Source organism: Urocitellus parryii, chromosome 4, assembly GCF_045843805.1.
Source record: "Urocitellus parryii isolate mUroPar1 chromosome 4, mUroPar1.hap1, whole genome shotgun sequence".
In the NCBI taxonomy this organism is placed as follows: domain Eukaryota; kingdom Metazoa; phylum Chordata; class Mammalia; order Rodentia; family Sciuridae; genus Urocitellus; species Urocitellus parryii.
The window spans coordinates 59,605,564-59,631,322 of record NC_135534.1 but is presented as its reverse complement, the minus strand read 5'-3'; the positions used below and the strand labels follow the sequence as shown (position 1 = coordinate 59,631,322).

The 25,759-nt window shown below is 40.9% G+C and overlaps 1 protein-coding gene across 4 annotated transcripts; it reads right to left on the bottom strand.

The window, feature by feature from the left end:
- Window positions 1-44: 44 nt before the first annotated feature.
- Fhip1b (FHF complex subunit HOOK interacting protein 1B) lies at window positions 45-25,759 on the bottom strand. 4 transcript variants are annotated; one of them, XM_026414367.2, is made up of 13 exons: window positions 25,672-25,755; window positions 23,606-23,703; window positions 15,569-15,897; window positions 14,804-15,442; window positions 14,250-14,408; window positions 14,005-14,091; window positions 13,641-13,808; window positions 7,605-7,684; window positions 7,204-7,409; window positions 5,984-6,775; window positions 3,436-3,614; window positions 3,117-3,279; window positions 45-551 (listed from the first exon to the last, which is right to left on the bottom strand). In XM_026414367.2, the coding sequence occupies exons 3-13, from the start codon at window positions 15,704-15,706 to the stop codon at window positions 193-195; spliced, it is 2,970 nt and encodes a 989-aa protein (XP_026270152.2). In that variant the 5' UTR covers window positions 15,707-15,897; window positions 23,606-23,703; window positions 25,672-25,755; the 3' UTR covers window positions 45-192. The 4 variants fall into 4 exon arrangements, with proteins under 4 accessions (XP_026270152.2, XP_026270155.2, XP_026270153.2 ...); XM_026414370.2 differs by having other exon boundaries at window positions 7,246-7,409; XM_026414368.2 differs by lacking the exon at window positions 23,606-23,703 and having other exon boundaries at window positions 25,672-25,759.

Genomic DNA, 25,759 nt, shown 5'->3' with positions numbered 1-25,759 from the left:
TAAAGGGTGGGAAAGAAGAATGAGCACAGAATAGAGATTTCCCTTTTATACATATTGCAACAAGTTCTCCATAAAACATTTATCTGAAATAAATTAAAAAGTTCTTTTGCCACTGCCTCCAAACATAAAAAGGAGCCTGGGCCTTGGCCTCAGCCTAGGCCACCTATGGCCCTGATTGTCCATGGAAGAAAATTAAGGATTGAGGGGTCCAAAGCCTGAGATGGGAGGGCCAGATCCCTCCTCTGAAGTATCCAACAAGAAAGGCGAAGTTACAGCATGGGCCTGGGAGATGGCAGCCAACTCCTTGAGAAACTCAGGGAAAATGACTGCACAGTAGACAGCATTCTTGACACGAAGAGCCTCACCTTGGCGCTCAGGGGCCCCGCCCCGGGGGAGTAGAATTGGAGTTGAAGCCCCAGGGGAGCCCCCACCTAGGCCAAGTCCTGCTCCGTCTCTCCCAGGCTGAAGGACCTGTGCCGCCTGCCGGGCCCTGGTTGGACTGTGTGCGTGCCGCAGGAGTAACTCCCCCAAGGATGGCCTCCGGCTCTTCACTGAGAATAAACAGGGTTATCAAGAAGGTGCTAGTATCAGGGAACCTATCTTAGTCTGAAAGAGTAGATTCCCCCGCCCCCAACCCCCAGGTTCCTGGACTTCTCCACTAGGGTTCTAAGAAAATGGAAGGACAAGATGGAGCAGAAGTGAACCTCAAATTCCATTTCCTGTTCCATCCTTGAAGATGACCCAGGACTTGAGAGGGAAGGTATTCTTTCTCATTCTAGCACCAAAAGGCTACCTGTCAAGCCTTTAATTCTCTACATAAGCTTCCCCATCCAGTCAACCATCATTCTCAGACTTAACTAGTCAACACCTGAGCTACTTCATATCCAGCTGTGATTTCCTCCTTCCCCATGCCACTTCACTAGGAAGGATTCCCCTTCTTTCTAATCACTATTTATTTTCAGTCTATAACATGCCCTTACTTTATGCTTTCTATCACCCTCCAAAACTAGAGTCAACTACTTCCCCTTCCTATGCAGAGCTATAACACCTGACACACATCCTCTGCTCCATCAATACTCACAGGGCTTATATGTGCCATCATAGTTCAGGGACTATTTCATTTCTGTCATACACCACTCTCCCTCTAAGATCTATTTTCTGGTATGACCATTTCAACATTCACCAGTCCCTGTCCTATACCCACAAAAACCTTCCTCCCACTGGTTGTGGTCAGACAACTTTATGTTGGTTTAGACTCAAACAAACCTTCAAAACACTGTCTTCTCTCTAATTTTCTAAAGGATTCCTAGGTCTGGACCCATGATCATTATTCTAGCTTGGACTCTAGCCTCTAGATTATGATAGCAGTTTCCATTTCCAATCTCTAATATCATCTATAGAGACATTATTACATTTGGCATTCAGAAGCACTCACAACTAAGCTCACCTCCTGTAGTTTATTCTCAAAACTCTCCATACCCCAACCTTACCTTTGCATCTGCACCTACCTACTTGGAACCCAACAGATACATTACATGCATTTATAGCTCTGTCTCCTTACATTTTATTCTCTCTTATGTTTCATTTTGTTTTCATCCTTTCTGACTTTTACTCTCTCCACTTCTTTGGGAAACCTCCTCTGACTTGCTCTCCACTGTCTTCCCATTTTACTGCCCTTATCTGAACATACTTTAATAATTTATTTCGATGTCTTCTACCTCATGCACAAATCTGAGCTTATGAACTTAGACTGTCTTATCTACCTTTATATCCCTGGTTCTTCCAGGAACCCCAGTACTAAAACTGTAAAAGTAAGAAATAGTCACAGTATAATAGACCATTAGGAAATCATGCTAAGTAATTTCAGCAGGGCCTTCACAGCTGAACAATAACCCTTGTGAGAGTCTCTTCCCAACTCATACATGCTTCTCCTTAAACCTGCATTTCATCTCTGCTCTCAGCATATCATTTTTGCCTCCAATTTCACTAGAAAAGAATGACATGAAATCCCTAACATCTTCCTCCACACTTTCACAACTCCATTGGTACATGTCATTTCCACATTTTTCTCTTCATGTTTGCCCAAAAAGGTGAGGGACCAACCTTTTCAAGTCCAAAGTTAATTTTTTTTCCGAGTGCTCAATTTCATTATTTCTACCACCTTTGGAACCTTGCTCCATTACTATATTCCTCTAGTCACTGTCTATATTGTATGCTCTCTGAAGGCAGAGATCATATCTTATACTGCCCTGAATTCCCTGTTCCAAAAACCTTTGTTTTTGGAACAGGGAATTCAGCAATATGTCAAGTGTTCAGATACTTGTTAAATATCTCTATTTAAAATTCCATTTTCTCATTTAATTCTTCCTTTCTTATCCCCACAACCACTCATCAAATTCTGCCAATATATCTATTCCATATCTACCTTATCAAATGTTTCTTTTCTTTTCCACTATTCTAATTCAAGCCTTGCTGACCACTTTTGCATTATGACAGAGCCTCCTGACTCTTCTTGCTAACTTCCTTCTCCTAGTTCCAATTCACCTCTGCTAACTTACCCATTTCTCCACTTCCGATTTAAGAACCTCCAGTTTCTTAAATACATTTCTCAACTTCTAACCAGCCCAACTTTGGCTTGGAGAACTTTCTGCTCTGGCCAAATATTTCCTGCCTTACCACCAACTGTTCCATCACCTTCTAAATCCCCTGCTCCAGCTACACATACACAGTCCAGGATATCTCCTGAACAAAACAATAAAGACATTCTCCCCCTTTGCCTACCTAAATCCTACTGTCTCTTAAGGACTATGTTAAATGTCACATCCTTTGTAAGGTCTCAAAATATCTCAAACTATGGACTACTATGTCCGCTTTCCTGACCATTTAAAATTTCCTGTCCATTTAAAAGCTGGTTTTGCTAATACTGCTGATTGGGCTCTTAATTGATAGACCAATGTTGTAGCCTCGGAATCAATGCCTGAAGACAAATCAAGGCTCTATTTTCTACAGTTCTCTAGTTCCTGGCACAAGGTTTCACCTTGAATAAGAGCTCAGCTAACCTGGGCTAAGGGGTTATCTAGGAAGGGTAGGGAGAGGGGTGGTGGGACAGGCCTCACCTAGGGGATCGGAGCGGCGGGGGGCAGGTCCTGCTGTGGGACCCTCAGCCCAGTCCAACTTGCCACGGGCAATGAGGTACTTCTTGGCTTTGGACAGTAGTGCTGGGAAGTCCTCCTGGGAGGCCGCAAAGCTCTCAATCTTATTCTTCACAGAGCCCAGCACCTATAAAGCACAACTTTATGACACTTCTGGTGGCTCTAGACTGACAGTCCTTTCTAGTCCCACTGAGCCTATTCCCAGCCCACCCAGGGTCACTCCAGCTGCGGGCCTGGCCCACCATGGAGCCTGGACGCACCCATGCATGCATGCATCGCACACCTGCAGCAGGGACTTGACACTGGGCTGGAAGACCATGTTGGTGTTGAGCAGGAAAGAGCGGAGCAGGGGCTGGGGGTGACAGGCCAGCTGGGCCACCAGCCCCGTCAGCAGGAAGTTGACATAGACGGAGTTCTGCAGCATGTTCTCGAGTTTGGCAAAGAGCACAGCCATGAAGGGGCCTGGGGGAGGGGTGGGCACAAGGACACAAGGCCTGAACACAATGCATAATGCACGCATTCCTCCCAAAAACAAGAGATCCCCACAGGATGAAAATTATTTGTATGTCAGTTTCTGGGTATGTTTGATATCCTATGACCACCTATTCTGGAGGAAATAAGGTGGCAGACACAACATGGACTGCAAGAGTCCAGATGCCAGCTTTATATACATCTGAGCTCTCAAGAGTCAGATCTTAGGCTCTGGAGTCACAGAAATATCATTTCAGATTTTAGTTTTACCCTTTACTAGTTATATATTACTGAATAAGTAAGAACTCTCCAAACTTCAGTTTCCTACTTGGTAAAATAAGAAAATATACCTACCTCATAAGGTGATTAAGAGGATCAAAGAGATATCAATGTAAAGTATTAAGTCTAAGATCTGACAAATTTTATGTGTTTGATTATAACCATAAGCTACAAAACAATCTTAGTTTTTGAAAAGCTTCACCCAAGAGGATGAAGAATGACTGGGTAAAGACAGTAATTAGGACCAAAATTCAGAATCAGGTCCCACACAAGACAGAAGAACATTAAACCTGGTAAGAAAGGAAGCAAGAAAAATGTATAGCCAAGACAAACAGATTATATTTAGAGGAGAAATCTTTGGGGGACCAGAAAAAACATGGGAGCTCTGTCTTTCAGGAGCCAGGAACCAAGGAGGTAGAATAGAAATCTGCAGTAAAAGGAGAGTTTAGTTCGAGAATATAGTAAACAGACTCTTTGAAGGAAAAGGAAATAACAAAAGGGGATCAGTTTTATTTGTGAGAGAGACAGTCTCAACTAAAACACATCACTAGCACTAGATCTAGATCCATTAGTCTTTCTGATCAGGGGTTTTGGAGAAAAGAGAGTATATCTAAGAACTGTACTGTGAATTGAACCAAAATTACAATTAAGGGCAAGAGATGGTGAATACTAAAAAAGATCTAGGTTCCCACAACTAGCCTTGGCTCAAAGACAACTAACTAGCTTAACAGGGTCCTAAGGTAACTCAACACTTCGTTTTTCTGTTCTTCTCATTTCCTGGGAATTTCTTATAAGAGATGATCCAAAAAGCTCAGATGAGTTTACAAAAAAGAAAAAAGCTTCAATTAATATTTCAAGACTATGGTAAAATCTGCACACTACCTCCTATTGGTAATGAGCCAAGAAGCAAAGCATAGCTTAAATAAATGGAAAACTATATTTTCTATAGTCTCTAAAACAAGGAAGTTGACTGGAGAGCAGAAGTCCCATGGGCAGAACAGAAGCATATTTCAGGCCCAGTATGACAATAATTAATCAAGGCATAACAACTTGACTACAAACAACCATAAGATGAGTGGCTGCCCAATGTACATCAGTTATGCACCCAGAGTTGATAATTCTAGTGAGTAGCTACCACTTGTTGAGTTTATTACAATAAGTGATTTACACACACCAATGGCAAATATGAGATGTTAATGTATGCCTCACCAAAGTCTATGGTCTAAATTTTAACAATCACAAAGCTTCAGAGATTTTGTTTGTTTTTCTTGGAGCCGGGTATGGAGTAAGGATTAGAGACAGATGAGGGCTACACATGCTTTAACAGAAACAAAGGGGAGTCAGCCCAACCACTCAGGTCAAGACTAGCTCCAGGAACATTCCAGAAAACCCAGAAGGGTTCATTTGGGAGTTCAGGGCCATGCTTTGTCATTTGCCCTCAATGAGGTATTTTACCATTTCTGATTCTGTCCTTACTACTAATCATAAATCCCTAAAACAGTCTTATTGGAGAGTCAAGGCAACCAAGAAGGTCCAAGGGCAGTGGACAGAAGAACTTGATCCCTTATTTGAAGAGACAGGAAGGAAGGAGCTGAATAGGGTAGGAAAAAACAGAAGAACTAACCTTGGGCCACAGTAGAACTGACAGAAGACTCAACACCCAGACAGATTACAGGTGGGAATGACACAGAACAGAGGTTTATAGGTGCCTCTCAAAAAGGACAGCACATATGTTCAAATATTGTTATGATTCACCAGAACACACCAAACATAAAATATACTAATAACAAATCCCAGGAAACAGCCAGACTAGGGGAAAAGAAGGAACATGCACAAAGGACAGACATACAAGGCTCAAACATAAGTCAATACTCAAACCAGTGCACAAGCATGGAAGACACAGACATATACAAAAACACAATTATGACATGATATGTATCTGGAAGGGACCCAAGCAAAATGGATGAGGGGTAGGCAAGTATACAGAAATGACATAGCCAAGAAGTCTCAGAAATCAGCACAAACATGTTAAGAACATGCAAAAAGTACACAAAAGGGAAGGCCTAAGCTAAGTAGCTTACCAGTGAAGGGCTGGCTCGGCAGCTGGTTGAGAGTCCGCAAAGGGCTGCTGAGGAAGGGGCCAGGGGGTTCAGGGGGACTGGTGAAGCTCTCGTAGGCCTCCTCCTCCTCAAGAGGTAGTGGAGGCTCTAAGGGGGATTCTGAGCCAGCTCCACCATTGCTCAATGCCACCTCCAGCTCCCGGAGCTCTTGCCCAAAACTCTCTAGTCCTGCTATGCCCTCAGAGGTGCCCTCTAGCAGTTCCCCAGCTCCCTCCTGTGGCACCAGACGCGGCACCAGACGAACCTTCTTGGCCCCCTCAGGCCATGGTCCTGGCACCCCATTGAGTTGGGGAGGGGGCAGGTGACCAGGGCCCTCCCCTATGCCCCCAGGCAGCCCCCTACTCCCTAGTTCCTCCTCCTCCCCTTCCCCCCCATTGTCCCTGTCCTCCTCAGGTAGTAGGCTGCGTTTCTTAGTCCGGGAGCCAAGAGGATTGGACTCAGGAGGGGGCCGCTCGCCATCATAAGGGGCAGACCAGGTACGGCAGGCTCGGACACAGTGGTCCACACCACGGCGCGCCTCACGCAGATACTCCAGGTAATTGTCTTCCAGCTCACCAGGCTCCTCTGCAGGGCTGGGACGTCGGCCAGGGCTGGAGGCTGGGGATTTAGCAAGACCTGGTGAGTGAGGTGCTGGGCCTGGCGACTCAGAGCCACCCAGACTCTGCTGCCGAAGGAAGAGAGCCAGACGAGATGGTGTAGAGGGCCGAGGCACTGTCACCACAGAAGAGGAATCAACACTTGGGCTTCCAGGGCCTTCAGAGGGGAAAAAGAAAACATAAGAGTAATCAAGGAGACAGACATACAAGATATAAGATACCAAGGGAGACTAATAAAGAAAGCAATGAAGAGGCAGAAGCATGGAACTCATTTACATAGCTGACTCTCCAACCTCTAGACAAACTTTTCCCTTATCTGCCACCCCTTTTCACCACCACCACCACCACCAAAGAATGAAAACAGGAAAAATAAAGGACTGAAGTGAAGGAAAGAAATAGCTTAGCCTAAGAATCCACTCTAAATTTCTTTGGTGAGTTCACGAATCCTCTCCCTGCAAGACAACTCAAATATACTAATAACAAATCCCAGAACCTCCCCCAAAAAGGAATGCCACTCATGTTCACCTCCCTCCCCTCACCCTAGCCCCACATTCTTGCTAGGCTCCCCCAGAATCCAGGCCATACCCGTGATGTCCTCCCTTCTCCCTGCCTCTCTGGTAGGCCCACCTCGTGCCCACGAGGCATGCTCTGGACGAGGTGGGCTGGAGGCATGGTGCCGACAGCAGCGTGGGATTAGAGAGAGAAACTTGTCAGCTGCTCGTCCATAAAGATCCACATCACGCACAGCTGGCTTCTGGCTCAGCATCACATGGTTACACGGGACAAGATACCTGGAAAAGAAAGCAGAAAGGGAACATGGTAGATAAGAAAGGAAAGAGCATGCCTGGAAAAATAGGACAATGGAACTAAATGGCTAAGCAAGGCTCCAAGAGGATACTCATGAGCTACCCCAATACAGCCCATCACCCAAGCAATGTTCAAGGCCCTAAGGGTCAACCATCCCTCCACGCTGCCCCCAGAGGTACCTGAGAACCAACTGTAACAGGACATCCTCACAGCTGAGGTTCAAAAGGGTCCTGAAGAGACTCAGAGAGACCATGCAGAGCTGGGAGGAAGAAAAGAGGGACTCAACATAAGAGCTCTCTACTCTCCAAATTATTCACTAAATGAGAACAGCCTTCCCCCAGCCCCAGGCCCAACCAACCACTTCTAGAGCAACAAATGTGCACAAGGCCTGGCACATAATAGTTATTCAAGTATTAACTAGATGTTCACAAGATCTCTGGCAAGACTTCAGTGTTCACATATAAAAATGAATCATGTGTCAGACACAATGAATTTCTATAGGCCATACAAATATCAGCAGATTCTCTGGCTAGGTATACATGTCAGCTGAAACTCCAGCAATATTTGAATGAAAGCCCCAAAAAAGAAACACTAAGAAATACTGTGACAGAATGAATGACTAAAAGGAAAGAAAGCAATACAATAACCAAGTGAATGACTGTCAGCTGAGACTACAGCAAAAAGCCTTCCCATAAGAAACCAGAGGGAACCTGGAAAAATCCCAACTGGGAAGTGGGTGGAGCTGTGAACAAGGAGTCTTGAGTCACTCTCCAACTTCAGTGCCTCTCAGAGACAGAATAAAGAAAAGCTCAAAGACAGCTGACAGGAAAAGGAAAAGTTGGTGGGTCCAGAGCAGGGAAACTTTTTGTTTTAGAAAAGGAAGGATTGTTCATCTCTGGCTAGGCAAAAAGAACAAATCTATGTAAGCTCTCCCTCACTTCTCTGAATCCCCATAGTACTCTATACTTCCCAAGGCAAGTATGTCAGATACTTTGAACTCTCTCAAGACAACTAAATGAACCTTCTTTGTCTAGAGCACTATCTGTATAGATTAGGTGCTAATTGTTAAGTGACTAGGGGAATTAAAAGCCAACCAAAAGCCACAAGCCGGTAAAGTGGCGCATGCCTATAATCTCAGAGGCTTGGGATGCTGAGACAGGAGGATTCCAAGTTCAAAGCCAGCTTCAGCAATGGTGAGGCACCCTAAGCAACACAGTGAGACTCTGTCTCTAAATAAAAAAGTATAAAATAAGGCTGGGGATGTGGCACAGTGGTCAGTGTCCCTGAGTTCAATCCCAGGTACCAAAAAATAAATAAATAAATAAGCCAACCACATAATAGGAAAAAGATGAGATAGCAGTTTACATTTTGGATAGCGTGGATAATCAGGAGGCTTATCCTAAATGACTAATTTGACAAGCAATAAAAAATTAAGACTCACTGGAAAGCAGTTCCTCAAAAATGTCCACATCTGAACCTGTAAATATTCTGAACCTATAAATATTTTTAGCTTACACAGCAGAAGGAAATTTGTAGATGTGATTAAAATTATGAAATTTGAGATGGGGAGATTACCCACATAATGTAGGTGTGTCGGATCAAACCACAAGGGAGAAAAAAAGCAGGGAATCTTCCAGCTGGGTCAAAAAGAAAAGTGAAACAGCACTGCTTAGTCTGAAGATGGAAGAAGGAGATCTAGAGCTGAAACACTGGTAGGCTTTGCAAGCTGGGAATGGTCTTCAGTGGATAGTCGGCAGGAAAACATAGATCTGTCTCAAAACAAGGTAATTAATTCTGCCAACAATCCAAACATGTCCTCCAGAACTATAAAATAATTTTTATTTATTTTAAGCCACTGAGTTTGTGGTAATTTTTTACAACAGCAATAGGAAACTAACTCAGATAATTAGGCACATTGACTGACTTTAAGGCACAAAAGACAGGCTATATAAGTTACAAAGTCAGTTCAACAACATCAAGCTTGAAAGAACAAGACAGTGAAAAGGAGAGCACCTATATTTTTAACATGAGCACCTTGTAATCACACAAGAGTTTTGATCTCAAGAACAAGAAACACAAAGAAGAAATACCCTAAGAACACAAAAGGCTGAAGATCAAAGATCAAATGGGAGACTAACAGAAATAACTACCATGGACTAAAGATAATAACAAATGATTGAAGAAGTTAGGATAAGATATCACAAAAAGAAAATGGACAGATCCCAACACAGGGAGAGAAAAAGAACCTGAAGAAGAAAATCAATTGTCTCTAAACATAAACAGGGCATTACATGAGGCCAAATAGAATATGACCATGGCTTAACTATGGCATAATGAGAAATAAACCTCTTTGTTATCTTTGTAAAAGTGAACTTTTGACATCTATTCCCTATTGGTTTCCATCAATAAATGTTAAACCAAAGCACATATTATAATTACTTTTTGGAGCATTTTTAAAAATGTACATGCCCTACAGAATTAATATTGTTAAAACGGCCGCATTATCAAAAGCAATATACAGATTCTATGCAACCCTCATCAAACTATCAATGACATTCTTAGCAGAACTAGAAAAAACAGTCCAAAAATCAATTCTCAAAGCAATTCTAAGCCAAAAACGCAATGTTAGCGGCATCATAATACCTGACTTCAAATTACACTAGAGAGCCTCAGTAACAAAAACTGCATGGTACTGGCATAGAAAAAGACACATAGACCAATGGTACAGAATTGAAAAAAAGAGATATAAATCCATACAGATATTGTTATCTGACCATTGACAAAGGTGCGGAAAACGTAAACTGAAGAAAAGTTAGCCTTTATATACAATGATACTGGGGAAACTGGTCATCTATATGTAGATGAAGGAGACTAGATTCTTATCTCTTGCCCTGCATAAAAGTCAACACAAAATGTATCAAAGACTTAAGAATTAGACCAGAAACTAGGCAAAACCTAGAAGAAAACATAGGATCAACTCTCTAACATACAAGCAAAGCAATAATTTTCTCACTAGGACCCCAAAAGCTCAGGAAGTTAATGTCAAGAGTTAATAAATGAGATGGCATCAAATTAAAAAGCTTCTGCATCAAGCCTATAATCCCAGTAGCTCAGGAGGCTGAGACGGGAAGATCAGCTAGCCTCAACAACAGTAAGGCACTAAGCAACTCAGTGAGACCCTGTCTCTAAATAAAATACAAAATAGGGCTGAGGTTCAGTGGTTGGGTGCCTCTTAGTTCAATCCCTGGTTCAAAAAAAAAAAAAAAAAACCAGAAAAAAAAGTTTCTGCATAGCAAATAAAACAATTACAAATATGAAGAGAGAAAATTTTTGCTAGCTGCTCTTCCAACAGAAAATTAAAATTTAGAATATATAAAGAACTAAAAAAACTTAACACCAAAACAAGCCTAAATAACCCAATTAATAAATTGGACAAATAATAAATGGGCAAATAAACCAAACTTCTCAAAAGAAGAAATACAAACATCCAACAGGTATATGAAAAAATGTTTAACACTGTTAGAGAAATGAAAATCAAAACTAAACTGAGATTTCATTTCATTCCAGGCAGAATGGCAGTCATCAAGAATATAAACAATAAAGATATGCATGGTGGCGCACACCTATAATCATAGCAGCTTCAGAGGCTGAGGCAGGAAGATCTAAAGTTCAAAGCCAGCCTCAGAAATATAGCAAGGCCCTAAGCAACTCAGTGAGAGCCTGTCTCTAAATAAAATATAAAAAGGGCTGGGGATGTGGCTCAGTAGTTGAGCACCCCTAGGTTCAATCCCCAGTAACAAAAAACAACAACAACAAAAAAAGAGATTACAAACAATAATATTCTACTACTTTGCTGAATTCATTTATGAGTTATAGAGGTCTTCTGTGGAGTTTTTTGAGTCTTCTAAAAAATGCTGGAGAAAATGTGGAGAAAAAGGAACAGTCAAACTGCTGGTGGGATTATAAATTAGTACAACCACTACGAAAATCAATATAAAGGTTCCTCAATAGACAAGGAAGGAAACCACATATTATACAGTTATACCACTCCTCAGTATTTATCCTGAAGAATTAAAGTCAACATACAATAGTGACACATGCATACCCATATTTATAACAGCACAATTCACACAAAAAGTCAAATTATGAAAAAAGCCTAGATGACCACTAATGGATAAAGAATGGAGTATTACTTATCTTTAAACCATGAAATTATGTCATTTGAAGGAAAATAGAAGGAACTTGAGAACATTATGTTAAGCAAAATAAGCCAAACTGAGAAAGGCAAGGGTCATATATTTTCTATCATTTGTGGAAGCTAGAGAGGAAAAGGAAAAGAAAGGAGAGGGATCTCATAAAAATCAAAGGGAAACCAAAAGAGTAGAGAAAGGTAAAGGACTGGAGGAAGGAGGAGGGGACAAAAAGGGGATGGAGAATGATACTGGCCAAGTTATATTATTATATTCTGTGCATGTACAAATATGTAACAACAAATTCTACCATTCTGTACAACTATAACACAACAATAAAAAATATTTGGAGGAAAAAATACACATACATATACATACAAACATACACACTATAAGACTATACAATGCAAGAGTTCTGAGATAGAGTTTAGAATCTGTGATTACTGTTGTCATCCTCAAAGCTCCCCAGATGATCCTGAATTGTATATCTGGTTGATAAAAACTGTTCTAATCAGAGCCAGTATGTAATATTTCTTACATACACTAACTTACCTGTTTAAAAACTACACCTGTATAAAACATAGCTATCCAGAAATCTCAGTGATCTGAAACCATACTACCACGTACCTTAATTTAAGAACAGTTTTCTAGAAGTCTTAATGCTTGAAAAAAAATTCTATTTTAAGCACAAGCATTCAGGAAACTTTAACTATTTTTAATGAAAAAAGGAAGCAAAGATGGTCCCAGAACCAAAATGGAGGTCACAAAGTCCTTTAATATGGACTAATTATAGCTAAGCTAATACTTTATTCCCCTAGAAAGACATTAAGTCATTATTACTTGGAAACTATTTACTCCCATTTCATGTACATTTCTACTAATTAAAATCCTTCTTACCTGGATCTACAAGGCCTTGCATGATCTGAATTTTACCTAACTCTAAACTTTCATCTCATTTCCATCTCATACGCCTCCAGTCACGTTGGTCTTTCATTTCCTAAAGTATGATAAGCTCTTACCCTATCTGATATCCTTTGTATGCTGATCCCTTGCCTAGACTATTCCTTCATTGATATTTAACAGGCTAACTCCTCACAACTTTATGCCTCAGTTCAATGTCACCTCCTCAGAGCAGTCTTCTTGACCACCCTATTATTTTCTAAGTAACCTGTTTGGTTTTTTTTTTTTTTTCATAACATTTACCACACTTTTGAATTATTTTATTATTATGTTTTCTTCTCTATATTTCCCATAAAATAATCTACAGGAAGTCATCAATGTCTATTATTATAGCATAGCAAATGGTATGGCACACAATGAACATTCAATAAAAATATGTAGGAGGGCCGGGTGTGGTGGTGCATGCCTGTAATTCCAGCAGCTTGGGAGGCTAAAGCAGGAGGACTGAGAGTTCAAAACCAGACTCAGCAAAAGCAAGGTGCTAAGCAACCCAGTGAGACCCTGTCTCTAAATCAAATACAAAACAGGGCTGGGGATGTGGCTCAGTGACAGAGTGCCCCTGAGTTTAATCCCTGGTACCACTTCCCACAAAAAAAAATGTAGATGGAAAGAATGCAGGTATATGAACAAATGCATGTCCCAAGTAACATTCCAATGAAGTAAATCTAAAGGGGAGAGAAGGTAAGCTTACTGTAACAGCTGGATTATCTATCAATGTAGACACAAACCCAAAGTGATCTCAAGTTACCCACAACAGACTACAAAGCTATAAATACCTTAACAGAACCTTAGAGCAATGTTATAAACACTGAAGAATGGCAAAACCTATAGCCATGATGAGCAGCCAAAGTCATCCAGAAAAGGTAACTGTTCTAGATTCATGAATAATAAAAACAAGGAAATAAGATTAAATTCTGTACCCGAAATGATTAAAAGTTTAATCCCTAATTTTGAAATGACTGCTCGACACAAAATCCAAAGAAAAGTAAGAACACCCTCTGAGAACAAAGGTCAGAGAGAGATGGCTCACCCAGGTTAAGCCAAGAACAGTGGTAAAGGCCATACCCGGGAGTTGCTGCCAATACGGGCAACGAGGGTGTCAAGGATGGTGTGGGTGTCATGCCGGTGTAACAACAGGAATCGCAGGAAGGTACGGAGCAAGGCAGGTTCTGAGATACTCCGGAGGAAAAGTTCCAGATAGGCGGTACTGGCGATCATCTCCTCCACAGAGGTCTGGACAAAGGGAATGGAAAATTTGGAAACTCAGGGCTTCCTTGCACATATACTAACTCATTGATATATTTAGAACTCAGTTACTTCTGGTTCTAAAAAAGAACCAGAAGCAGAGAGGGGAAAAAAAAACCTCCCACATTGAGGTTACCACCCTGTAGTTTAGACCCTAATATTTCTTGCCACCAATGACTCTCACCTTGTGCAGGGCAGGGCCCATGACAGGCACCAGGAACCCATTATGGATATAATCAACCAGCTGCTTCTGCACCAGAGGGTGAGCCACCTATAGTGTTGTAAGAGAAAAGAAAGGGTATTATGACATCACTGGAAGGGAGTAGGATAGTATAGTACAGAATAGCAGAACTCCAGGGAATGTACCCTTCCCACCCTATCTTCCCAGGATGACCATGGGCCACACCTCCTAGGAAACCCCAGTCCTACCTGAATGACTGCATTGCAGAACTCTAGGGAACTCATGAACAGTGCAAGGGCTGGCACTCCTAACCAGTCTTCCCGTCGCAAGCAGTGCCAATCATCCCCTGGAACCTCAATCTTTCGGGGCAGTGAGGAGTACAGGGCACTTAGCCCTGTGGCCAGCACCTAGGGGAGGTTACCAAGGGCTCAGGCAATATAAAGATTAGGATTTAGTCCAAAATTTTCCTAGGAATAGAGGTAAGAACTATTACCAAAGCACATTATTTAGCCACCCAATGTGCCAGGACCTCACCTGGAACACTGGTTCATAAGGAACCTTAGTATTTGCCCTAACCACCTAGGTCCATGCTTCATCACCATTCCAACTCTGGTAGATGGGGGGGGGGGGGGGCAGATGTGCTTTCAAATCTGAGGACCTTCCTGGAGGAAAAGGCCTTTCCACACTTCCTGGTAGGAAGGTTCTGTCCAATGATCACGTCATACCAAATCCCCTATCCTAGGCAGTCTATACAATGACCATATGCCGTACCCCACCCCACCCCATCCTAGGGGGTGCTAACCGGGCAGAAGTAAGAGTGATCAGCGATGTAGCGTCCCACAGTAGGGCTCCCAGCTGACAAAGCCATGAGCAGAAGTAGGGCATCACGGGCCTGCTGCCCCAGAGTGCCCTCTCGATGGACAAAAGGGACAAGGCGAGAAAAGAGTAGAAGACGTGGGGCAGCTCCTGGCTCAGGAGGTGGCTGCAGGAAGAATTCAAGCAATGTAGGCTCCCGGGCCACACACACACATAGCTGGCTGAGAAGTAGCACCAAGCCTTCATCCAGTGCTGGGCTACTAGGCACAGGGCGGCCACAGGCATCCAGTAGGGTGAGCAGAGCCTCACGAACTGGACCATGCCGCAACAGGGGCTGACGAGCTTCGCTCACCAACATCTCAAATAGTTTCAATTGCTCAACCCGCCGTTCCTCGACCCCATCCCCAAGCTCATCCCACTGTAGCTGCCATGTCAACACACGGGTCAGCAGATCCTCATGTAGAGCAAACTCAAGAAGGGGCCCAGGGCAGGTGGGGGCCGAAGGGACTGCACGATCCTCGGCCAAAAGTGTTAACATTTGGTAAGTATGGTTGCGCACAGCACTGAGATCATCTGCACCTCCAGCAGCTGCCCGAGGGCCTTGCCGCTCCAGGATTCGCACCACCTGGGGAAAAAGAAGACAGAAGGCATCGATGATGATAAAGTAACTAAATAGAATGGTTGAAAACAGTGAACACAAAATTAGGACAACTCAGGAGGCCACTAGATACTCTGGCATATAGTTTCTTACCTGGGACCAGTGATTCTTGAAGACCATGAGGCAAGTCTCAGGGTCAGCCATGACTGGAGTCTGCAGACTGGCCCCTTGAGGTACTCGGTTCCCAGGACCCCTGGAGGCCAGTCTGCTCAGCCAGTTCATCCTCTCCATGAGGAAGGCTGGACAGGGCCAGCAGCCAGAGGACTACACTCCAAGGATTTGCCAGCTGGAGGCTTTCTCCACTTCTGTCTCCAGTGTGCTTCATCCGGTCTGTATGAGCCAGTAGCTGGCCATGGAGCCAGAGATTACACCAGATTGAAGTAGTAAGCTCAGAGGTCACTGCCCAGTCCAGAGTAACAAATCTAATTCAAAGAGAGAGAATGAAAAGTATAAACAGAAGCTTATCTCTCTCTACTCCCCAGGCAGAAGCACTCAGAATCACCACTTCACTGAAAACTCCACATACATACATATATATACACAAATGCATACACACAGCCAGCACCTAAAACTTAATCAGAACTTGTGATTTTTACTATCAAATTTGTTATTTCCCAAGACTTTTTCATCTCTATATATGATACCAACATTCACTCATATGATTTGGCCAAAAGCCTGGCCACATCCTAGTTTCTCTTCCTTCCAAGACCAATTCATTAGTAAAAGGACTCACAGCTTCCAATCTGGTCTCTATGCTTCATTCTTGCCATCCTAAATTCATTCTCCACATAGCAACCAGAGTAATATTTTTAAAACCTAAATTACATACATCTCTCCTCTGATGAATACCCTTCAATGATTTTCTATCACACTGGTAAAAATGCAAATTCCTTACACCTTGGTCTATAGGAGCCTGTATAATCTAATCTGCACAACCTCCTATCATTCTCTTCCTCTCTCATACTTTAGTTACACAGGCCTTCTTGAGTACTTTCTGTTCCCTGCCTAGAATGTTCTCCTGCTCTTCATATTACTTTTATTACTCAATTCTTTTTCAAACATCATCTCAGAGGCCTTGCTTAACAATTCTATCCACATGGCTCATCTTCCCACCTTCACTTTATAGCTTCCTAATCCTATTCCCTCTTCTCAGTTTCCATATCTAAAATTATTTATTTGATTGTCTATCTTCCCCACTTAAAAACAAAAAAACTCTTTGAAGGTAGGGCTTATCTGCCTTTTTTTTTATGATTACTGTCTTTTCCCCAGTGCCTAGCACAGTATCAAGTATTTTTGTTCAATGTATGAATGCTTAAGTGAATGAATGAATGAATGAATAAGAAATACCAAACTGCCTAATGGCCCGAGTCATAATCCAGTGATCACTTCCACCATTCTCTTGTCAGTTGGTAAGCATAAAAACTTTGTAGAAAGTGTGGTTCAGTTATTTCCCTCTTTATACTCAAAAAGGGCTCTGAGGGCTGGGGATGTGGCTCAAGCGGTAGCGCGCTCGCCTGGCATGCGTGCGGCCTGGGTTCGATCCTCAGCACCACATCCCAACAAAGATGCTATGTCCGCCAAGAACTAAAAAATAAATATTAAAAATTCTCTCTCTCTCTCTCTCCTCTCTCACTCTCTCTCTAAAAAAAAGGGGGGGGGCTCTGAAAGAATCTAGAAAAATAGAAACTAGCTCCCCATTTTTCTCTACAGTTATATTAACCAACACCTCTTTCATACAGATACTCTCTCACAATTACCAGATCTCAACTAAGGAAAGCAGCAACTATACTAAACGAAACTTTCTGTAAGACAGGTGACAGTATCATAAAGGCAAGGGCCAGCAGACAGGAATTACTCATTAATTAATTCAATATACATCCACACTGATATATTACTAGGCACTGTGCTAAGTAAGCACTGGAAATACATATGGATAAGAACAGCTGTGGGGCATAAACATAAACTGCAACAAAATTATAAATAGAAATACTTCTAAGTGTCAGGAGCATGAAGGAAAGCAACTAATTCTACCTTGAGTGCTGTAAGAGGCAAAGCAGTCCTTAATAATGAATACTGGTTACATAGAGAACAAAGGGAAAAGTTTTCTTCATATTCAAAATAGTATAAACAAAAATACAGCACTGTGAAAGAGCGTGACAGATTTGAAGAACAGCTGCAAGTTCACTGTGTCTTAATCACAAACTATTCAGAGCAGAGAGGCACAATATTGAGCTGAAGGGTACATATGGGTAAAGGTATAAACATCACTGAACATCATTCTAAGGAATTTGGGCTTTATCTATTGACACCCTGGAAACAAAGGAGATTTTTAAACAAGAAAAATGACAAGATCAGATTGGCCTTTTTAAAAATATGTGAGATAGCCTGGCACACGCCTATCATCCTAACATATGGGAAGCTGAGCCAGAAAGATTCCAAGTTTGAGGCCAGTCTCAGCAACTCAGCAAGACCCTGTCTCAAAATAAAAAGGTATATGTAGCTCAGTGGTGGAATGGCCCTGGTTCAATCCTCAATACTAAAAAATATGAAATAAAATAATAAAAAAATAATGAGATAGCAGTATAAGATAAAAAGACAGATGGCAAAAGGCAATTTATTAGAAGCTGTAATAATTTCTTTTTTTAAAAAGGGCTGGAGAAAAAAATAAATAAATAAAAAATTAAAAAAATTAAAAATAAAAAGGGGGGCTGGGGATGTGGCTCAAGCGGTAGCACGCTCGCCTGGCATGCGTGCGGCCCGGGTTCGATCCTCAGCACCACATACAAAAAGATGTTGTGTCCGCCAAATACTAAAAAATAAATATTAAAAAAAATAAATAAAAAATAAAAAGGGCTGGAGGTGTAACTCAGTGGCAAAGTACTTGCCTAGCACACTCAGGGCCCTGCCCTAAATTCAATCCCCAGTACAGGAAAAAAAACAAAAGTCAAGAACTAAGGTGGTAAAAGTAATAAAAAAAAAAGCTAAATCTGAGGTCACCTCTATCTTATCATGTTCCTATGAAATACTGAAATTATTCAAACCTATAATGTGTCTACAAATGAGTTATTTATACTATAATGTATCTATTCTTCTAATAAGGAGTCATATCATTAAACCTCCTCTATAATCCCTGCCAAATAGTGCCTGGCATTAGAAAATGCTTGTGGAACTGAAGGTAACTTCATGATAATTATAATAGCTAAAAATATTGAACACTTACTACATGCCAGATTCCACTCTAAGTACTACATGAAGTAGCTCATTTAAACCTAATAAAAACTCTCTATGTACTACTATACCCATGTTGTATGTAAGGAATTAAAGCCCAGAAAGGTTAAACAAATTGCCCAAAGTTAGCCAGTTAGTAAGTGGCAGGATTTGGATGAAAATTCAGGTAATTTCCCTCTTGATTAAAATTAATCACAAAGTAAAAGCAACAAAACCTGACAAATGAATGGAGAATAAGGGATTATCAGTAAAAATAATAATAATAAAGATGATGATGTCATTAATAGACTAAGAAATATATCAAGGGGATTTGTGTTTTAGAAAAGAGGATGAGTATAGTTTTTGAACATGGTAAGTTTTAAGACACTTGCCAGAATGTTAATGATAACCAGAAGCAAGTAGAAAAATCATACTTGAGCTCAAGAGTGAAATTAAAACTAGAAATACAATTCAAGAGTTACCAGCATATAGGTAATAGATGAAGCTATGAAAGCAGATTGAGTTATCCAAGGAGATCATCAGGAGCTAAGGGTGAAATCAGGAAAACTAGAATATAGGAAAGTTAAGAGGAGCCTTTGAAGAAAAACACTGTGGAGGCTATCAGAAATGGAGAAACTCAAGAAATAATTATCTAGAAATCAAGGAAATGATATTTCAAGAACTGGAAATTGTCCATACTGTATAATTTCATAGAAAAAAATAAGTAGAATGAAATTTGAAAATGGGTCAATAGTTTTATTAGTCAAGTTTTTTTTATAAACTTAGGAAAGTAAGTGCTTAAAGGATGAATAGGAGTCAAAAAAGTATTAAGGTGCACTTTCAGGAAATTCAGTGATATGGGGAAGACGGAAAACAGGGCAAAGCTTAAAGAAACTGGGGTGGAGAAGGAAGTCAAGAGAGTTTTCATGTTTTAATTTTGGATAGGGAGCTTCCAAGGTGTTTGTAAAAGACAAAAGAAGCCTGGGGCTAGGAATGTAGCTCTGTGGTATAGAAATTGCCTAGCATGCATACTGGGTTTGATTCCCAGTACTACAAAAACATAAAAGAGAAGTCTGAAAAAAGTGGGAGGTTACAGATAAATAAGATACAGATAATGGACAAAAAAATAAAGCATAGGATTAGCATGAGAAAGAGGTATAATACTCTGAGAAAGAAAATAGTAATAAAAGATGGGTGCCTTCAAGTAAATATGAAAACAAAGATGGAAGTTTACATTTACCACCTCCATTTCTCCAACCTACCCTCCTTTTCTTTTTTGTCCAGGAAAGTGAGAGTAAAAGAGGAGTGAGGAGATGGAAGAGCCAAAGAATGAAGGCTCAGTCTTTCATATATGGTTTCCTATAATCCATAGAACATAGTCATCACACATACTAGTAGCTAAGAGTAGCAAGGATTCATTGAAAACAGTACTTACATATTTTCCAAAGTACCTACTTTCCAAGGAGGCATGGACTAAGGAAGAGAATTTCAACAGTTAAATGAATGGTAAGAACTTGCCCCCTATTACCAGCCCTTTTGATTGTTTTCAGCCCCAGGACACTGTATCATCCCTTGTTGGTCTCTTTAAACCTTGCCCATACCTTTGTAAATATAGACCCTTTATTAAACTCTTCTCAAAACTAGCTTGGACCATCTGTCACCTACAAGAGGAGCCTGACTGATGTAAGAATATCACTGTTTACAGAATGCTTTCTTCATTACATTTCATTTGAGACTGAAAACAAATAGAAACCCTATCATCACACAAGAATAACAAAAAGTAAACTCAGAAAGTCAAGGGTTATATGATCTCTTTCACATGTGGAAGCTTTAGAGAAGAAAAAAAGAAAAGAATGGTGGTGCATGAAAACTGAAGAGAAATCAGTATAGTAAAGGACCAGGGGGGCGGAAGAGAGGAAATATTGGGGAATGATATTGGCCATATTATATTGTTATTTCATGTATATCTACAGATATGTAACAACAAATCCCACCATCATGTATAATTATAATTCACAAATAAAAATATGGGAAAAATATAACACAAAGTAATAGGTAAAGCTTGAGCTCTGTAATCCCTCAAAGTTATGAACCTCAGTCAATCATTTTCCAGTTTCCTTAAATAAATCATTTCCCACATCTGAGACTCAGTTTCCTCATCAATAAATTCCTGGTGAAATAAGTATTACTAGCTTTAAGAATTAAATAACTTATGTAGCACTTCAGACATAATGCAAGTACTCTGTAAATTACATGTTTATTTCCTCCTCCTCTTCTGATCTTGTTTAACCAAGGAGCCCACAACTCTGAGAGGAGAGATCTAATCTGCTCTGATGTGTCCATACTCACCGCCTCCCACTCATACTCCAGTAAGCTGAAGAAGAGCCAACTATCCAATCTCAGCAAAATAAGATTTTAATGTGTCCAAATCTAAAAAACTGCCTTCGGCAGTTCTGGAACTCAATTCCAAAGATTAACAAAATGCTCCTAACTTTAACATACATACTTGGGATGTCCATTACTGCTCCATTTCTTAGCCATAAAAGAATACTGCTCACAAACCCAAGGAAGATTGGTCTCCAGGACCTTTCTTTACAGCCTCCCCCACCCCTGTCTAGAGACTGCAAAGAGAAGAACCACACTGGAATCAGCAACTCAGAATCCAAAATCCAATATTTAATCTAGGTCCTGTTCATATGTTGAAAAAAATGTAAAAGGCCATACATAGGTTGATATTCTCAGCACAGTTCAGAACAAGACAAAGTGGCAGAATTACCACCCTCTTATCACTCTTTTCCTCCCGTAGCAAAGTCCAAAACAAGGGTAGACTCCCCTCTTTCCAGATTTACCTTCAGGCTCACTCACACAGTAAAAAGGGGAAGAAGATGCTGATCTCTCAAGACTTCCAAATGGCCATGGTGAGGCCCTCACCTTGGGTCCAAAATACAACTTTACAGGTACATACAGCAAGAGTGTCAATCAGTCTCAGAACAGCAGACCCAGGGGAGGAAGTGGCTCAGCTTTACCTAAGAACCTTTGCCCTGGGAGAGGCAAACAGGAGAGAGCTGGGGGCAGGGATACACGTGCAGTATCTACATCAGGCAGGAAGAAACCAAAAAGACCTTCCAAGAACATATCAGTAAAGTACTAAGGTTTACCCCTCCCTACAATGGTTCTTCACAGGCAAGAAGACTGATTACCAATATAAGAAGCATGAATGGGCTTTTATCCTAAATACTGAAAGTAGAAAGACCAGATTAAACCTCAAAAGAATAAAAAGGACAAGGGGTGGGGGGAACCACCCAGTAGGAGCCTACCTCTAGAGCTCAGCTCATACATGCCTCCCAGCTTTTCCATCCCTCAGACAGAGTGTCAGGATATGGTCCAAACTCACACCTCCCCTCTCCCCAATACCATCTCTACTTCTTACAAGGATCTTTTCATAGGACTAGAGCAGAGCCTTATAATCAGGAAGCGAACCTCTATCACATAGTGATTCCCATTACAACACCAAATCCTCACCTCACACATGGTTATCTCTACTTCCGTTAACTGACATTGACAAAACCAATCCTAAAAGAATAAGAAAAGTTCACTGGATAGAAAAGAAAAGGCATTCCAAGTAGAAGCAGCAGCTACTGCAAAGATTTCAAGGCTCAAAACAGTAATGTGTTCATTAGAGAACTATGAACAATTCTATTCAAGCTAGAATACAAAGTAGGGAATGGCAGAAGATGAGGCTGAAGAGGAAAATAAGGCCAAATGAGGCCATGTTAAAAAATTTGGATGTTGTCCTAAAGGACACAGCCAATGAGTTCTGTGATCAGATTTACATTTTTAGAAAGACCATTCTAGGGATGAATTAGAAAAGAGCAAGTTTTAAGGCAATACACCCCCCAAAAAAAAATCATAAGAGAGATGAACAGGACCTAAACCAAGGCTTTAATAATGAAGCCATGGTAATGGAAATAAATAGAAAAAAGATAACAGAGAAGAAAACGTATTAAGATTTTAGTGACTGAATTCAGGGGATAAAGGAGCAGAAAGAATGAAGGATAATGATGAAGTCCTTGTCTAAAGTGAAATAGGTTACAAAAACACATTTTCAGGATATAAATATAAGTTCTGTTTTAGACATGTTAATTCTGAGATACCTGTAGAGATAAATAGATCACTGGATATGTATGTTTGGAACACAGTGAGAGACAGACTAGACAGAGAAGTAATCACCTCATTATGATATATTTTTATATTTCACAGTCTCTAAACTGAAACTATTTTTTCATGTGCCTGCAAACTCCATGAGATTTCATAGGACCATTACTTATTTTGTTATCCCATAAAATGGAAGCAACAGGAGAACAGTCAATATGCTCAAGAAGTATTTACTGAGTGCATAAATGAATGAATATGTAAAGGAATGAGTTTTTTGTTCCAGCACTTAGCAGAGTGCCTGGCACATAGCAGATATGAAATAAACAGCTACATACAACACCCCCAAACATGTTCCTATGTCTATATCATCATCCTCATCTGTTTCATCTTCTAGAACATAAATCTTTTGTATTTAACAAACTACTATTTCAATGAAGAGTTCAGTATAGCATACAATAAGCTTACCATCAAGTGCAACTAAGAATCTGGACAGTTCCTAAGAATCCTCTAATATGCGACTTTGCTTATCCTATCATTATCTTGATGTTATCCAAGTGCTATGCATACCTGTTACCATGTCATTGACAAAGTATTAAACAAAACCCTCAACTCTGTGCCCTCAAAGCCCCTTTAATCTCTCTTTTGGAAACAGAACAATTACGAATCTTTAAAAAAAAAAAAAAAAAAAAAAAAACTTTGTCAGTCTTAGATTCTCTGTCCCAAATCACTTTTATTCTATTTACAAATCTTTCCCCAAGTCACACTCACTCTGAAACCAAGTTCTGAGTCCAGTTTTGCCACTTTATCCATATGTGACTTCTAGCTTCTGAATGTGATTCTTCATTTATAAGAATTATTTCCTTTGCCTACAACACAAGGTATCAATGTAAATCTAGTAAAATTTGAAATTTCTATGTAAAGCATGACATTTTTACTTCATAGCAAATGATTACTATGAAAGTATGAATGCTCTTCAGATGTCAGAAGTTAAACAGAATCACTGTTTAATATGTTATATGCTTCCTCAACGTTAACAATAGTCACCATCACACTGTAAATTTCAGAATTTTGTTAACCAGTAGAAACGAATTTTTTAAAAATACAGTTGTTACTTTTTATTTTGGAAAATAGGATCTTTTTTAAAAAAACTCACCATCTACTGTCACCATTATTTCATGGGTGAAAAAGCACTTTAACACCAAAGGAAGAAAAATTATAATGTCAGAATAAATTTATCTTAATGAAAAACTCACTATGCTCTCTTTCTCGCCTTTCATCTCATACAGCTGAAAACTATCATGGACTGAGCCCTTGGCCCAGGATTTAGGAACACTACTCTAAACCCTGTATTACCCATGCAGATCCTATAGGGTTCTGGCTGTCTGGGCAGGCTGCCAAGGGTTCCACCAGTATGAAGTCCTATTTGGCCTCCAGAGAAAAGCAATGAAAATATACTATAGTTAGAAGAGCTGGTTCTAAAGCCAAGACTCTGGAACAGAATGGGGACTGATGCTGCTCCTAATTCTCAGGGAATGATCTAGATAGGACAATTTTGTTTTAGACTAGAGAGACATCAAGGCATCTTCAGCTCATGGCAGATCATTAGCAGAGAGGAAATTTCAGTATTCTGAAAGTGTCGATTATCACTGAATGACAAACAAACTTTCTAAAATTTTCATGTGTCTGTGTTGGTGAAAAGAAGGGAACTTGCAAAATACTACTAAAGTGATGTCAATTAAAGAATGTGGCAGGAGGAATTAATTGCAAAGGAATAAGAAAGCTTCTGGGGATGGTAAAAATATTTAGTATCTTCAAAATGGTTTTGTAAAAATGTATGTTTGTCAAAACTAATCACATGTACCTTTTAAATATGAGTTGTTGTACATAAATTTACCTCAATGAAGTAATTTTTAATTTAATTCCAAGAAAAGGAGAGAAAGACCATCCTATTTGGGAGTCTAAATATAGTCATATGTGATATGTGACTTCCATGAAAGTAGAATTGGCAACTGAAGGTGGTCATTCCAATATAGATGACAACCATATGTAAAGTGTAACAGTGGAGTAAGGTTGCTCAGAAGCAGGCAGAGAGGGAGGAAAAAAACTTCATAAGGGTCCACCTTGTTTGCAGTCCAAATGAAGAACTTGAGGGAAATGGGGCTCCAATGATTACGCTGTTGGTGACAGAACTTCAAAAATCACTTTCATTATCATAGTTACTATTGCCCATGACGCCTTTTTTCCCCCTCCAAACCCATGGGAGCATGGGACACAAGTGCACAACACTTCCACCCAAGCTGTTCTACTCAATCCCAAACTACTGTTTTCACTGGACAGGACGGTCCACCCAAGGAGGCCACAGAACCAACCACCTCACACCCATATATACGTCTCATCACCTTCATTCCCTCCTCCCTTGCCCTGCCTTCAGCTCCCTCGTCATTCACCGCCATCCCCAAGGGTCCCACCTTCGCCCTTTACTCTCCCACTCCTTGCACAGGCCTTAGCCACTCACTCTGGTCCCAGGACTGTCCCTCCCCCTTGCCCTCAGGAGACCCAGCCTCTTAGTAAATCGTTTTCATGAGTTCCTTCAACTTGTCCCTTCATAAAACTTCCCCTCCTCTCACATAACCAGCCTCTTACTCGTCCATTGATCCCTAGTTTCTTCACCCTGCTACCCTGCCTTCCCACTCATTAGCCCCTCACCACCTGCCAACCCCTCGCCCTGTCCCCTCACAACCAATAGTCACCAAATTCGGTGCCATCATTCCCCAGTCCCTCATTCCCTCATGCGACTCTTTGGGCCCTCCGGTCTGCGTATACTCTTCACTCACACAACGCCGACTCCGGCCAGGCCCTGTCGGCGCGGCGGTACTAGGTGAGTTCAGACCGCCGCCATCGTTCCTCAGGCGCACTAGCCGC

What these genes read in the sequence shown, in the direction of transcription:
- Fhip1b (XM_026414368.2), bottom strand. Translation starts at nt 15,706, where the DNA reads ATGGAGAGGATGAACTGGCTGAGCAGACTGGCCTCCAGGGGTCCTGGG. An exon ending in GCCGAGCCAGCCCTTCACTG is followed by an intron (nt 3,615 to 5,983) that starts GTAAGCTACTTA and finishes CCCCTCCCCCAG; the next exon opens with GCCCCTTCATGGCTGTGCTC. An exon ending in GTGTCAAGTCCCTGCTGCAG is followed by an intron (nt 3,280 to 3,435) that starts GTGTGCGATGCA and finishes TGTGCTTTATAG; the next exon opens with GTGCTGGGCTCTGTGAAGAA.